The sequence below is a fragment of the Buteo buteo genome, chromosome 21, assembly GCF_964188355.1.
Source record: "Buteo buteo chromosome 21, bButBut1.hap1.1, whole genome shotgun sequence".
Classification (NCBI taxonomy): Eukaryota; Metazoa; Chordata; class Aves; order Accipitriformes; family Accipitridae; genus Buteo; species Buteo buteo.
This window is the reverse complement of record NC_134191.1, coordinates 17,259,342-17,273,138: the sequence shown is the minus strand read 5'-3', so window position 1 is coordinate 17,273,138 and position 13,797 is coordinate 17,259,342. Positions and strand designations below refer to the sequence as shown.

General features: G+C 42.8%; 1 protein-coding gene across 2 annotated transcripts in view; it reads left to right on the top strand.

Moving 5' to 3' along the window:
* The first annotated feature begins 798 nt into the window (after positions 1-798).
* Positions 799-13,797, top strand: part of CACNA1D (calcium voltage-gated channel subunit alpha1 D) — a 197,469-nt gene continuing 184,470 nt past the window's right edge. For both annotated transcript variants that reach the window (XM_075053572.1, XM_075053574.1), the window contains exons 1-3: positions 799-1,097; positions 3,387-3,705; positions 6,200-6,305. In XM_075053572.1, coding sequence (XP_074909673.1) covers positions 1,061-1,097; positions 3,387-3,705; positions 6,200-6,305 — 462 coding nt within the window. In that variant the 5' untranslated portion in view covers positions 799-1,060. The remainder of the gene's footprint in view (positions 1,098-3,386; positions 3,706-6,199; positions 6,306-13,797) is intronic.

The window sequence follows — 13,797 nt, the reverse complement described above, 5'->3', positions numbered from 1 at the left end:
GAGCGCGGGTGCGCCGTGCGGGCACGGCGGCAGGCAGGGGCGGGCGGGGAAGGTGGCAGCGGGCCGGTGAGCTCCGAGCTGTCAACGGCGAGGGAGGCGGTCGCCGGAGGGCGCGGAGGGGGAGACGCTAAAGCCGCTGGCGTCTCGTCGGCCTCCCGCTCGTTTACGCCGGCACCCGCCGTGTGGGGCAGCGCCGGTCGGGCGGGAGGGGGAAAGGGCTGAGGGCGTGTCGGGGGGGGGGGGGTACGAGGGGCGCTGCGCGGCCCCGGGCGGCCTGAGGGGACGGGGCCTCGGCCGGGACGTCGGCGGCCGCGGGGCGGGACGGCTGGAGGCGGCGGCGGGGACGGGCGCGGCTGAGGGGGCAGCGGCGCCCGAGGGAGGGCTGAGGGGGGCGGGAAGAGCGGGTGAGGCGACGTGTGGGGCGGGAGCCCGGCCGGCGGGAGCCGCTGCGCGGCGGCGAAGGGGTTAAGGCGGCAGCAGAGGGGTTAAGGCGGCGGCAGCTCTATTTGCGGCTGCCGGAGCTCCGGGCGATTAGAGAGCGGCTCCGCGCCCCCGCCCGGCCCGGCCGCGGGAGCAGCAGGTGGCGGTGGCAGCAGCAGCGAGGGAGTTAACCCTGTGGCGGCGGCAAGCAGCAGCAGGAGGAGGGGGACTGAGGAGGAGCAGGCAGCAGCAGGAGGAGGAGGGGGATTGAGGAGCAGGCGGCAGCAGCAGGAGGAGGGGGATTGAGGAGCAGGCGGCAGGAGGGGGACTGAGGAGCAGGCGGCGGCAGCGGCAGCAGCAGCCGGGTTGCTAGGGATGGAGAGATCCCGTGTCACCCGGATGTGAGTGTCATGTTGGCCCAAACTCTGAGGGATTTGGCAGCGGCGAAGCAGCAGCAGCAGGAGGAGGAGGAGGAGCAGCAGCCCCTCGCACGTCGCTAGTCACTACCATGGGGGTCGGGTAGCGGGAAGCGCAGGGGGCAAGCGCACACCTGGCTCGGGGTGGGGTGGGGGGCGTCTCTGCCCGGTTTTGGTTTTTTTTTTTTTCATTTTCCTCTCACGCACTGGAGAAAGTGGGAATAATGCACCAGCAGCAGCAGCCGGAGCAGCACCCAGAAGGTAAGAGCCGGGGCGCCCACCAAGGGCAGCGGCGTTGCCCGGGGCTGAGGGGAGGGAGGGGGGAGCGGGGGAGGATTTATGAGGGATTTGGGAGTCGGGGATTGGGGGGGATTAGGGAAGGGGTTGAGGATGGGGTAGGTTTGGGATGGGGAAGGGATGAGCGGCAGTGTTCGAGCAGGGACCGGGAAGGGCAGGGGATGAGGTGAAGGCGGGATAAGGTGCTGCCCTCGGCCTGTGACCAACATGGGAGCGGGTTTATGCGCGTCTGTCGTCCTGGGGCCATTAATATCGGCAGCCTGCGCTGGGGGAGGACACGGCTCGGTCTACCTTTCCCTCTTATTCGTGTGGTTGTGGATAACCCGGGGCGGGAGGGCGGCGAGGGCTCAGGGCAGGGCGGTGGGTGCGATGTGCTCGGCCCCCTGCCCCGCCGGGGCGCACGGGGGCGAGACGCGGGGCTCCTCCGCGTTCATCCCCTCCGCCGACGGGCTCCGGCGCTGCCACATCCCCCGCTGTTGTTTTTAAATGATTCCTCGCTCGTCAATGAGCAGTAACTTTGTGTTTTTGCCCCTGCCGGGGGACGGGGGCTCCCCCGGGGAACGCAGGCACCCGGGCTTTGTCTCCCGTTCAAGTATTGATTTAAAAAGACGATGGATAGATAGATGGATGGATGGATGGGTGGGTGGTTTATTTGCGCCGAGCCACGTTTCATGGCATCCCAAAGGGCAGGCGGAAGGCGGGGGAGATGGCTGTGCCATTGCTTTTTTATTTTAAAAAAAAAAAAAAAAAAGGCGGCGGGGGGGGGGGGGGAGGCAAGGAGATCGGCGTGGTTTGGAAAAACGTTGGAGACAAAATTCCCACCTTAGCCCCCGGTGTCCGCCCGCCGCCGAGGCGGCACTGCCCCCGGGTCACCCAGCTGTTGATGCGCAGCCCGCTCGCCGCTGGCCAGGGCTCAGCTCCCCGCTGCCAGGTCCCCTGCTGCCGGGTCCCCGCGGCGGCTCGGCCGCCTCCGTGGGCGACGGGCGCGGGCCCCGAAGTGACCAGCTCCCCCCCCCCCCCCCGTCGCCCCCGCCGCCATCCCGGGGAGCCATCTTAGTGCTCCCGCGTCCCCTCGCCCCCGCCGCGCGCTGCTGCCGCCCCTCGCGCAGGCAGGGGCAGGGGCGCGAGCGGAGCGGGGCGGCGGGAAAGCGGCGGCGGCTGAGGCCGGGCTCGTCCGCATCCACGCGTGTTCGCGGCTCTCGCGTCTTTCTCCATGTCTGTTCCCCCCCCACCCCGCCCCGTCTAGAAAAGGAGGGGTGTGCTTTTTGCGGCTCTCCTCTGTTTGACGAGCAGCGATCGCTGGGGAGCTATTTTACTCTCTTGCCTGGGTAGATCCATTTCAGTCATCCCTCCTGCCAGCCCTAATTTCCAGCACGTATATTGTGCCGTTCCTCCATATTATTTTTTTTCCCACCCAGGCATCTTCAAGTTTTGAATTTCACTTGGGAGTCTTTCCTTCCTACAGGTGCATGTAGGAGTAGACTCTGTTGCTCTAGTCAAAGAGCTTGCGAGGAGGTGGTGTTTTGCCTTCTTTGCTGTCATCTGGATAAAGAGGACTTTATTATTGTTTGGGAGGTGCGGTTTATTTTGTAAATCGTTGTGAAAAAGCAAACCCAAATCCCATCCCTTTACAGTGGTTTCACGGTTGTAATTTCTAGTGTGAAAGATACCAGTGCTTTATGAACATGTGTATCAGCAGACAATATTGTTTTTTTCACTTGTGGGAGCCATCCACACGTTTTTCTTTGAAAATGCAGATTAGGGCGAGATTTAACTTGCTTACAGGACTTCCCCTCATAGTGTTGGTCATTCTTAATTGAACAATGTGTAAGTATTTTAAACAACTACTTTTTTGACCAAAATGAAGTGAGGGAGTAGTAAATGCTAAGGTACTACAGCAAAAATGATCTTAAGGAGTAGCTATGTTTTATTGGATAAGCATGGTGACAGAAAAGCTGCCATCCAGTCAGGAAAAAATGTAGTGAGTAGAAGAATCAAAACATGAAGTGTTTGTGTAGCACTTGTCTTGACGCTTGGATCAAACCTGAAGTTATAATGCTGATTCCTGAGCATTTTTTGCTACTGTTCAGTTACATTATATATATATATATGCATACAGTTGTGCTCCGTAGTATATGTAACATCTAGCATCACACTGCCAAGAGGTCTTAAAATAACCTTTTTGTCAGAAATATTATGACACATTTTAGCATAAAAAATTATAACCAGGTACTCTTTTCTTTTGTCCCACAGAGGCGAACTATGCAAGTAGCACCAGAATTCCTCTCCCTGGTGACGGACCAGCTATTCAGTCAAACAGTTCAGGACCATCCAAGCAAACTGTTCTATCTTGGCAAGCTGCAATTGATGCTGCTAGACAAGCAAAGGCTGCCCAAAACATGAGTACCACCACAGCCCAGCCTGTAGGATCTCTGTCCCAAAGAAAACGCCAGCAATATGCCAAGAGCAAAAAACAGGGTAATACGTCTAACAGTCGGCCACCCCGTGCCCTTTTCTGTTTATCTCTCAATAACCCAATACGAAGAGCCTGCATTAGTCTAGTAGAATGGAAGTATCCTTTGATGCAGTTTCCTTTTTTACAATCTGTTCCTTGCATTTTCTGAATGTATGAAGGGGATTGTTTTACAGCATCTCTTATAGCATTGCAGCTAACACATTAGTTCACTTGCATATGTGGGTAACTCATTAACGCTGATGGTAGTTAATTTTGCCTAAATTGCTGTTAAAGATAGCCTCTTTGTGTCATGATGACACAGAATATTTTACTGAAGTAAGTAGCTCAACGTCAGAGAATAGCTCATACCTGTTGCTTTTTTCTTGGAGGAGATGGGGCAACATTTTCAGAACTTTTTTGAAGTTACTAGCTTACATTATGTTCTGGCAAATCTCTGTATTGCATTTGTTGTCCTTGCAAATAAGGTTGAATGGATAGGAGTGCATCAAGCAGTGTTAATTGGGAGATAACCCAAGATGTCAAAACTTTATCTTCCATATTGCAGTTTGGTGTATTGCCATTAGGGCAAATGAGTCAGATGTAGGAATCCTTTAATAAAAGATTATTTTTCCAAGTACTAAAAGAAGGGAAGATTTTTAGTTAAGTCAAGGACTCACTCTAAGTACATACAAGTGTCTGAAACACATTAATCTTCTGAACTTTTACAACATAGGTCTACCACCAAACATATTTGGAAGCATGTACATCTGTAGATAGGAGATCAGATATACTGGCCTGCATTCGCGATGGCTTGTATGCTGGGAAGGATTGCTTTATCTTTAGTTCAGTGGCTGTGATGTGGAAGTATGTGGATTTCTTTGGCAGAACTGCTAGCATGTTCATTTGGTATATGATTTAATTCTCAAGAAAAGGTTTGAAATAGAAAATAGTTTTGTTGAGGTATGAGGAGGAAAATGTTTGCCTGTTAGCCATGGCAACATCCCTGTAACAGGAAACAGCTGTTCAGGAGAGTAGATTACTGAAGTAAAACTCATTTTGTTACTTTAAACAGAACAGCCGACCTGGCAATAGGAACTGTTACTCATTTATAGGACTTGTTTTTTTCAGTTATTTGAACACAATTCAATTGCAAATTAAAGATTCTGCTTTCATTTAAACTGGTAGAAGTCCAACTAATTTCATTAAATTGGTCTCTCCTTGGCTAAGGTCAGTTAAATGAAATTACTATGGATCTAGAGTGGAATAACTCAGGGCAGAATTTGTCCCAGTAGCACTGCATCATAAAACAAAGTTGTCAGTCTTGTGCTGGTATCGTTTGCTCATTTCAGTCTGGAGAATGCTGCATGTTAAGGTTTGTGTTGTAACTTCATTTTGTACGCAACATAGCAGCTGTTGGTGTTGATAGGCTTTGTGAACATAAACTCAGCCCTCGAGGTGACAAACTTTTTGTAGGCCAACAAACAAAATTTAACAGATCTTAAGGGGCACATGGGTTTTGTAGGAGTGTTTTTCAGGAAAAATATTTTAAACTGACAAAAATATGCTTTTGAATATATTCAGTACTCTTCCTTCAAGTATATTCAGTACTTTTCCCTCAGTCTTTTATAGGATTCTTATGGACACCTATCAGGAAGTTGTGCATTGAATTGAGGAAGGGGTGTCAAAAATCCTAGCTAAAGCCCCAAATACTCCCTTTCCAAACTTGCATGAATAGGTTCCTCTGGGTACCTCCATGTTTGTAGTTACAAGAAAATAACGAAATACTTTGGGGGAAAGGCAAATTAATGATAAACTGAAGGATGAACTTCATAGGCATGAATTTTAAGAAATATTTTTTGTTCTGGAAGACAAAACGTGTCTCCAGGTTTCAACTGCTGTCATCCAGATATGGTATAAAAAGTGTAGCTGAATTCCTGCTATTGTCAGTTTGAAAGCCTATAGCCTCTCAGTATGCGTGGCTGTCAAACCAGTAATAATAGTCTGTTCCCCAGTCTGCTCACCTAAACTTTCATCTGTCCTGGCCAAAGCAAAATTGTTCAGGAGTCCAGCTGTCAGAGACATGAAGAGGGGCTCAGAATTTTCCTGCGTCCACTGTACAGCTTTCCAGCTCTCATACAGGAGAACAGTTGTGATTTGCTGGGAATCTTTCTCATATCCTACTATGAACTAGATCCCAAATGATTTTCTTCCTTTGGACAAACACATTTCTGTTAACTTTAATGAGACTTATGTGAGCCTATGAGACAGAAGAGCACAGCAAGTATTCCTTACCCATCGTGATGACCCACATATTGATTTAAGAGCATAAAATTATATTAATCTCTGGAATTTACTATAAAGTGCTCTGTGGCAGCAAGAGTAATAATTTTCTCTTTTTTCAAAAATAAGAGGATGTTGAAAGATAATTGTGATGGAAAATGATATGGTATAGCAATATAGCTACAGGAGATGAAGTGTTTGTCACAGTTACCAGTCAAAAGATTGCCTTAAAAGTAAGACTTGTTTTACGAGTGTTGATGCTGAAAGGAGAACTAGGCTTAAAAGTTTGTAGACACTCATAATTCCTGAATTCCTTAACAAGATTTTTCAGACCATTTGACATATTTATACTACTGTCTATTTTTGCCAATTGTGTGGCCTTAGCTGTTTACATCCCATTCCCAGAAGATGATTCTAATTCAACTAATCATAATTTGGTAAGTACTCTGGAGTTTTTATTTTATATTTGTTTGCTGTACTTTCAAGTTGATGGTCATAATTACCTGCTAGTATTTAAGACTGTATTAAATACAGAAAATTTTAGTAAAAAAAATAAAATTGGTATATAGTGATACTTCAAAATAAAATGTATGTAGAAATGCTTTGGGTTTTTTTTTCCAGTTTTAATATGTGTTCCCTTATGTTACGTGTTTATAATTAGATTTTTCAGCAGTGATATTCTTTGGAGGGGAATGTACATTAATATTATGCTGCATCTATATGTATATTTGTATGGTATAAAAACTTTAATTTGAATTTCTATCACTTATATTGATTAAATGTATTTACTAGCTCTTGTTGTGTTTCAGACACTTGTTTCAGTCTTCTGAAGTTTTACTGCCTTTCCTAGTATACTTGTCTAGTCTGTTTTCAATTTTTAATGGTGTTATTTAGAAGTATATTTTACTAGGTATTTTAGTTTTTAATGAGAGGATGGTGGGAAATTTTACATTCGTACATTTTAAAGTGATTGGAACATCAATGTGAATTTTAAAAGCAGTCACTGCTGGTGTAAGTGATCTTTCAAAAAGGGATGGTACTGCAGTAAGTAGTGTGTAGAGATGTATTTGTTCTGTTGAAAATAGTGTACTAGCGTTGTGCTTGAAAACATATAATGAAAACTAATTTTGTTTTAATTCTCTATTAAAAAATATAAAGGCTATCACACTAAAAGGTAGTATTGAATTACATTGCAATAATTTCATTGTTTATACTAAACACCATTTTGAAATAGTGGAGTTCAGTGGTCCTGTGCACTCAAAATCTGCATGTGATTTCTTTTGGGCGGGGAGGGCAGGTTTGTTCACAAAGTAAAGAATTGGATACCAGTAAGTAGGTAATTTTGGATTATTTTACATGGAAAATTTAGGTTGATACGAGGTCTTCTCTTTATGAACATGTTTGTGTAATTTGTGATGTGAAGGCTTGTTTATTTTCCTAAAAGTAATTATTCTGTGCATATGACCATTTTATATACTTTTTTGTTTACCAAGATTAAGCAAATATGGACAATAAAAAATGCTGGTGAAAGGCAGAATAATTCAGGTCAATGTAAAGAACAATTTATGCAGCTGTGTATCTAGCCAACCAACAGTCTTTCTCTCCTTTCCCCCCACCCCCCTCCTGAGAAATTCAGGGCACAAATCTCCATAGCTGTCAATCCACCAGGAGATCTGCTAATAACTAATTTCATAAAGCATTACATGAAAAGGGTAAAGCAGTTACTTGTGTCAGAGGCTAATCATTTTGAAATAAATGTTTTTAGCATTAGGTTTAAGTTAATGTCTGGTATTTCTGACCTAATTCTACAGTGTGCTAGTATTTAGAAAGAAATGGACATTTTCATCCCTGATGGTTTTTCTTTTTTTTTTTTTTTAATCTAATGTGGCCAGGTTAGTCTAAGCAAAAATAAATTACCTTTTTTTAGCAAGAGATCCTTATCCATTTTAAGTAGAAAGGGTCTTGAACACCCCCAATTATATGTATGTAAAGTTTACTTGGCCATTTAAATTCTCTCAAATTCCCATTTAAATTTGCATCCTGTTTATACTGGTTTTGAGTAATTCCACTAAGTTTGCTCAAAGAACAGAATTTATCCTGACAATGTACTTTCAGGTGCTGGGACAGATTTAAGCCCAATAAGGGAACACACAGGCACATCTTGTGTGCCTGATCTAATAAAATAAATAATTCTGGAATGAGCGGCATTGGCTTTTCTTGTGACTAAGGTTCTACATAATGAAATACACTAACCAGTGGTCTGGGTTCATGTCTCTTCCTCTGGTATTTCACTGACATTTTTCCTAGTGTAGACCTACTTCCTTTGTTGAACTCTTAGTGTGGATTCAAGCGTACTGTGAGGGAATGTCATAGAAGAGCTGTTAGAAATCTTCAGACTTGCTTGGGAACCTGCTTGAGCACGCATTTCCTGATGCATGAGGTGTATGTATAGATAGATATTTGAGAGAGAGGGCTGTCAGTTGTCTTACAGTGGAAGTAGAGATTGTTCTGTTGAATAATATTCAGATCTTTTGTGATACTGATCTAAAAAACAGACCAAATCTTAAAAATCAGTGTTAAATCTTATGAATAAGTTTGGTAGGATTTTAGCCCCCTGCATTTAGACATGCTTGTCTTCCATGAGCCCTACACTGCCAGTTTGATCTTGCTAGGAGGCTGTACACCACTGTGGCTTTAATTCAAATTCAAAAGTTGAGGAGAATAAGATAATCTCCTCTCTCCTTCCAGACCAGGTGTTTGGTCTTATCAACCCCAACAGCCTCTTCTCCCCCATTTCCATTGTCTGGACAGAGGTATCCATTGACGCTGTATGGATTGCAGCACTTGTATCATTTAGAGCCTTGTGGGGGAGAGACCAGTGAGGAACAGGAACATGGTCTTCCTCCAGTGCCTTCACTTACTCATTATGTAAACACCAAAAGTTCAGCTTTATAAATTTTAGTTTGCATATGGATATTATATCTAGGCATTGGTTCTTAGGGAATAAATCAATGTTGCTTCATTGAATTGAATAGATTAATTGCTTTCCATCAGCTAGCTGAACTGGCTCATATTTTTTTAATTTGTAAACAGAAAAATTAAATATTTATGCATGTGGATTTTTTTTTTTTGCGAATCAAAATATACCTAATTTGTAACCAGCCATGGAAAGAGGAAGCAATGGAACAGCAAGGCAAAAAACAGTGGAACACTGTTAAGTGGGAGCTAGAAATGGAAACTTTTTCAGTTTTGCTTGGGCTAGGGGGAAGACTGTTTGCATGTATGAGAATTTGAGCAGTTGAAGCGTTCATTCTTTATGACTTCAGGAAGTCTGTAATGGCAACCTCAATCCAAGGGTGTACATGCAGAACAGGTATTCATCCCTCTTTGTGATGGGATGTTAGAAGACAGCTTCTGTATGGTGTAATTTCCAAGACTTGTAAGGGAAACCTGAGATACGATTTCTGAGTCTGTCTTCATCTGTGACTGAGCCAGTGAAACACTGAATGTCAACCACCCAACTGCTGGTTTAGCTGTGAGTGAGCCCTGTTTTAACTTTCTCATGATTGTTTCAACATGTGGTGTCTAATCAACAGAAAGTCAGTTATACATTGCAGTAGCAATGGCAAAAGAAAGTTTAGTACAAATTAACCAAAAATATAACAAACATTTTAAGGAACAGGTAGATGAGTCTTAAGAGAAATAGCAAATCAAATGTATGTGTATTTATGTATTTTTTAAAAATAGGATATATCTTGGATATCTATTATTCTTGAGTATAAGTCAACTTTTAATCTTAAATATCTTAAGATCGATGTCTGTGAGAAGGTTCCACACCCTTGTTTTTGGAACAGTAGGCTGTTCATGGAAAATTGACAGTGCAAGCCAAGTGTAAGGATGGGACAGTTGTATGTTTCTGTGTTGGTCACTCATCTTTGCTGATATGCAAGTTGTGATTATTGAAGTTTTTGTGATAGAGCCAGCAGCATGCTGTGAGATACGAGATGCTTATGATAACTTAAGGAAGCAAGAAAAGGTTGCTTTGTGATATCAGTTGATTAAATTAAGCAGATGGTAATCACTAATGTTGTAGGATAAGAGTCACTTTCATTATTAATTTCTTTTGTCTGTTTATCTTCTGAGTAGACAAGCTTAGATTTCTATTTTGCCTTTTTGCCATTCTCAGACTAGAGGGTGCACTATAGTTATCTTGCACAGTGGATTCATGGTCATCCTTATTCCGTCTCAAGAATGATGTGCCAGTACTGGGTGTTACAAAACAATGCATTTCAAACAAAGCAGAAGTGCAGAGTTAAATTCAGACTGGACTGTGCTTGACCACTTGCCGAGTGTTAGTCCTGTGTTCTGTAGGAAAGTTTTTCTAATCCTTTGTCTAAAACACCTTGATGTGTGTCTCTGGTGTGTGCCAGGAGAGGCAGGAGGAAGGGATCTTCTTTTCTATACTTTGAATGGAGAGTTCTCTCATGCTTTTCTATACTGCATAGAGTGTAATACAGACTAAGGAACTTTAAAAACTGTTATTGACCTTGATCCTGAATTCTACTTAATTAATAATTAGTCCCTAATCAGTTAATGTTCTTTCACAAGTGGGCCCAGTTCTTCTGCAAGTAGATCGGTGAAACTATTATTGAACCAGATAAGTTATTTTTCTCTTACAGCAGAACAGGGGCAGTGTACTCTGGTATGAAATCCTCATAAACTCACTACTTCATATTTTAGTGTAGTTTCTTTCATCTGCCTTAAGAAGTTTCAGGTGATCTGAACTTTTAATGCTTGATTCATGTCTTCTTTCGGCAGTGTTTCTTGTCTTAGCTTGATAAGAAGCAGTTTCTGGCAGGAAGGGTTTCCTGTACACATCTATCTTCTGCTTCTGTCTTTTCTGTTTTTTTTTTTTTTTTTTCACCATCTGTGGTATGTTATTTCCCCTCATGTCTTTTTGTCTTTGTTAATGTCCTGCTCATTTCTTTCTTTCTTGTTATCTTTTGTCTCTGCCCTCTGGCTTTCCTCTGTGTTTACTCTTCTGTTTGTCCTCTTCTGCAGCATGCTTTCCTCTGCCTTGCTCTCCCACCTCAATTTTTCTTTCTTGTATTATCTGGCTGTACCATGTTCTGTTCTTCTGTGCTTTGCCTCCTGCTGACTTTCCCATTGGTCTGACTAGCACTGGGCTGTTTTACAATGTACAGGCGGACTGGCACAATACAAGTCTGGATTTTGGCTGCGATCAAGACATTTTTGGTTATTCTTTTTCTTTCCTTCTTTTTTTTTTTAAAAAAAAGTAAATGTGAACAATAAGAAGGCATCCATCCATATAGAGTCTATGAAAACTGCACCCCTGAAGTCTGAGTTGTCTGCTTTGGGTGTATTGCATCTCTTGTGACTAGACCCTGAAGGTTTTCACTGGTGTCACTGTTCTACTTGAGACAGCCTGTGTGTTTTGGGAGACTTATTTGCATAAATTACAGCAAATTGGCAAGTGCAAATTCATGTGAGTAAAGGGCTTGACCCTAGTGCATAAAGGGCTGGAACCTAATGATAATTAATTACTCTATGCCCCTGATAGCAGGATTCTTCAGCCTTGTTTCTGACTACCGTTGTCAGTGGGGAACCCTCGCAAAAAGTGAGGTTCTGCATTAAAAGAAGGTCTCTCCAGTCTGTGCTAACAGAGCGGGTCAGGTGGTGGTCCTGGACACCTTGTCTTCTTTCTCCCAGGTAGTTGGGATGGGGAGACCCATAGCGGGGGACACTGCTGCAGGAAGGTAATGTTTGTGTCCTATCTTTCAGGCAAAGATTTCCTCTGTAAGTAGATTTAGGTGGATCTTTCAGTGCCTCCAGCAATAGGAAAGCCAGTGGTGTCCCTGAACTGTTAGTTGTGCCTTCAATCTAGGGCACAGCAGGAGAGTACTCTGAGAAGAACCGGCTGAACTCTTGACTTAGAGGTGTCAGGCTTCCTGTCCTTATCTCATTAGCAACCCTATGACTCATACAGTTCTAAGGCCATGTGACTAATTAATCCATCCATTGAAAAGGTTGTTGGTTTTTACCCTATACACAGTTATCTGCTATACGTAGCTTATCTGAAAATATTGCTTTAGAATGTTATTAATTTTAACCACATTTAGTAAATAATTCTAAAGACTTTTGTTTAATTGCTAAATGTTCTGTGATGTATTTTAGAATGACTTCTACATATATGCACTGTTCTTACTGTGTTTACTTTTTCAGTTCAGGGGTCTTTGAGGCCCCGCTCTCTCTCCCCCCACTTAGAACATCTTCCAATCTAAATAACTTTTTGATACTGTGTTTCCAAACTTTTTCTGCCTTTGGATTCTTGGCTAATGTTCTCTCCTGATCTCTGCTAGCTGGCATAAAAGTTAGCTGAAAGATGGAAGGTAATTTGGACTGTACTGAAAACACTCCATTTTGCATATGGGAAAACACGATGGAGACGTTACAATGTTTTGTGTGTATTTAGCCAAACACCTAACTACTTGTACAAAAGGCACTAGGGAAAATGTCATTAAAAAATATTTGATCTAATTGTAACTGATATACCACAGGATCCTTATGTTGCATATCGATTCAAGTCAGTGAAATGTATTTATAATTCTGTATATGAGTAGTCAGGAGGGCTTGTGAGAATAATTTTGAAAAAAACAAGTGTTAGGAGCTGTCCTTTTTCTTTTCACACGGGCTTAAAAATGAAGAGGCTTGAATTCTCTCCTCCTAAGTTTTTGTGTCTATGTGCATATGTAAATGCTCTCAGGGACAGTTTTGATATTTTTTTTTCTGCTATTTTTAATGTATGTCGATTGCCCTGGCATCTATTTTCTCATTGAAAAAAAACATGAAGTAACTATTTAACTACTGGAGCAGCCTGACTTAACTTTCTGAAAATTAATAGTAAAGCTGTTTGATGGTTATTAGGTGAGACAGTATGCGTCAGTAAGTAACCTTTGCACAATTGCAAGAATTCCTTAATAGATGACATTTCTGCAAGGGGATTATTAAAAAATATTATAATGCTGTACTCAGCCCTACCTTCATATTTCAATTTTTTTTATATTACTGGCAGCCACAAACTTTCAGTAGTATGCATTAGCTAATTATTGTGGATTGCTTTGACTTTTATCAGTGCATATCATGTATTTAGAAAACTTTTTTCCTTTGTGTTGTAAGGCACACCTCTGCAAAATAGATGAAAATTCTGAGTTGGTAGTGTTTCACACCCACTTTGTCCTACAGCCAGTTCCTAGGCCTATTCTGTCTGCTCTGCACTGTACCAGTAGCATGAAATAGCTCTTCAGTTTTCTTGGTAAACATAATTGCTTGTGTCAAGTCCATCTCTGGTGGTGAATGAAACAGAAATTTTATTTCAGTCTGGCTTAGGAAAAGGGACGTTCCTGAAAGAAAGATATGACCAAGATGACTGGAAATTTCCAAATGATAGAAAAGTCACTTGGGTTTGTAGAAGTTTGGGAATAACATAGGCTAATCCTTGTTGTTCTTTATTTTATTTTGTGTGCCCCAATACAACTTAGGATCTAGCTACTTCAGCACAGATAAAAATGTCTGTTTGGAGTGCAGGGGTATGAGGAGAAGGTCCACAACTTAGTTTTACAGGTTTCAGTTAATGATGCTACAAAAATAATTTTTATTTTTTTTAATGCAGGAGATGGCTTCTCAGTTATCCAAACAGAAGGCCTTACAAAAAGATGTACTTAATCATTCCCATTTGAAAGGAAATGTTTTTTCCCTGCTCAAAGTTGCAAGCTTGTTCCTGTGGGGAATTCCTACTAAGGGCTTGTCTCTTAAAAAGATTTGCTGGTAGTTCATTACTGGCAAACTGCCTAGGGTGATACAGCATACACCAGAAAGAGTTCTTTTTCTATTATAGCCTAAAGTCAGTCT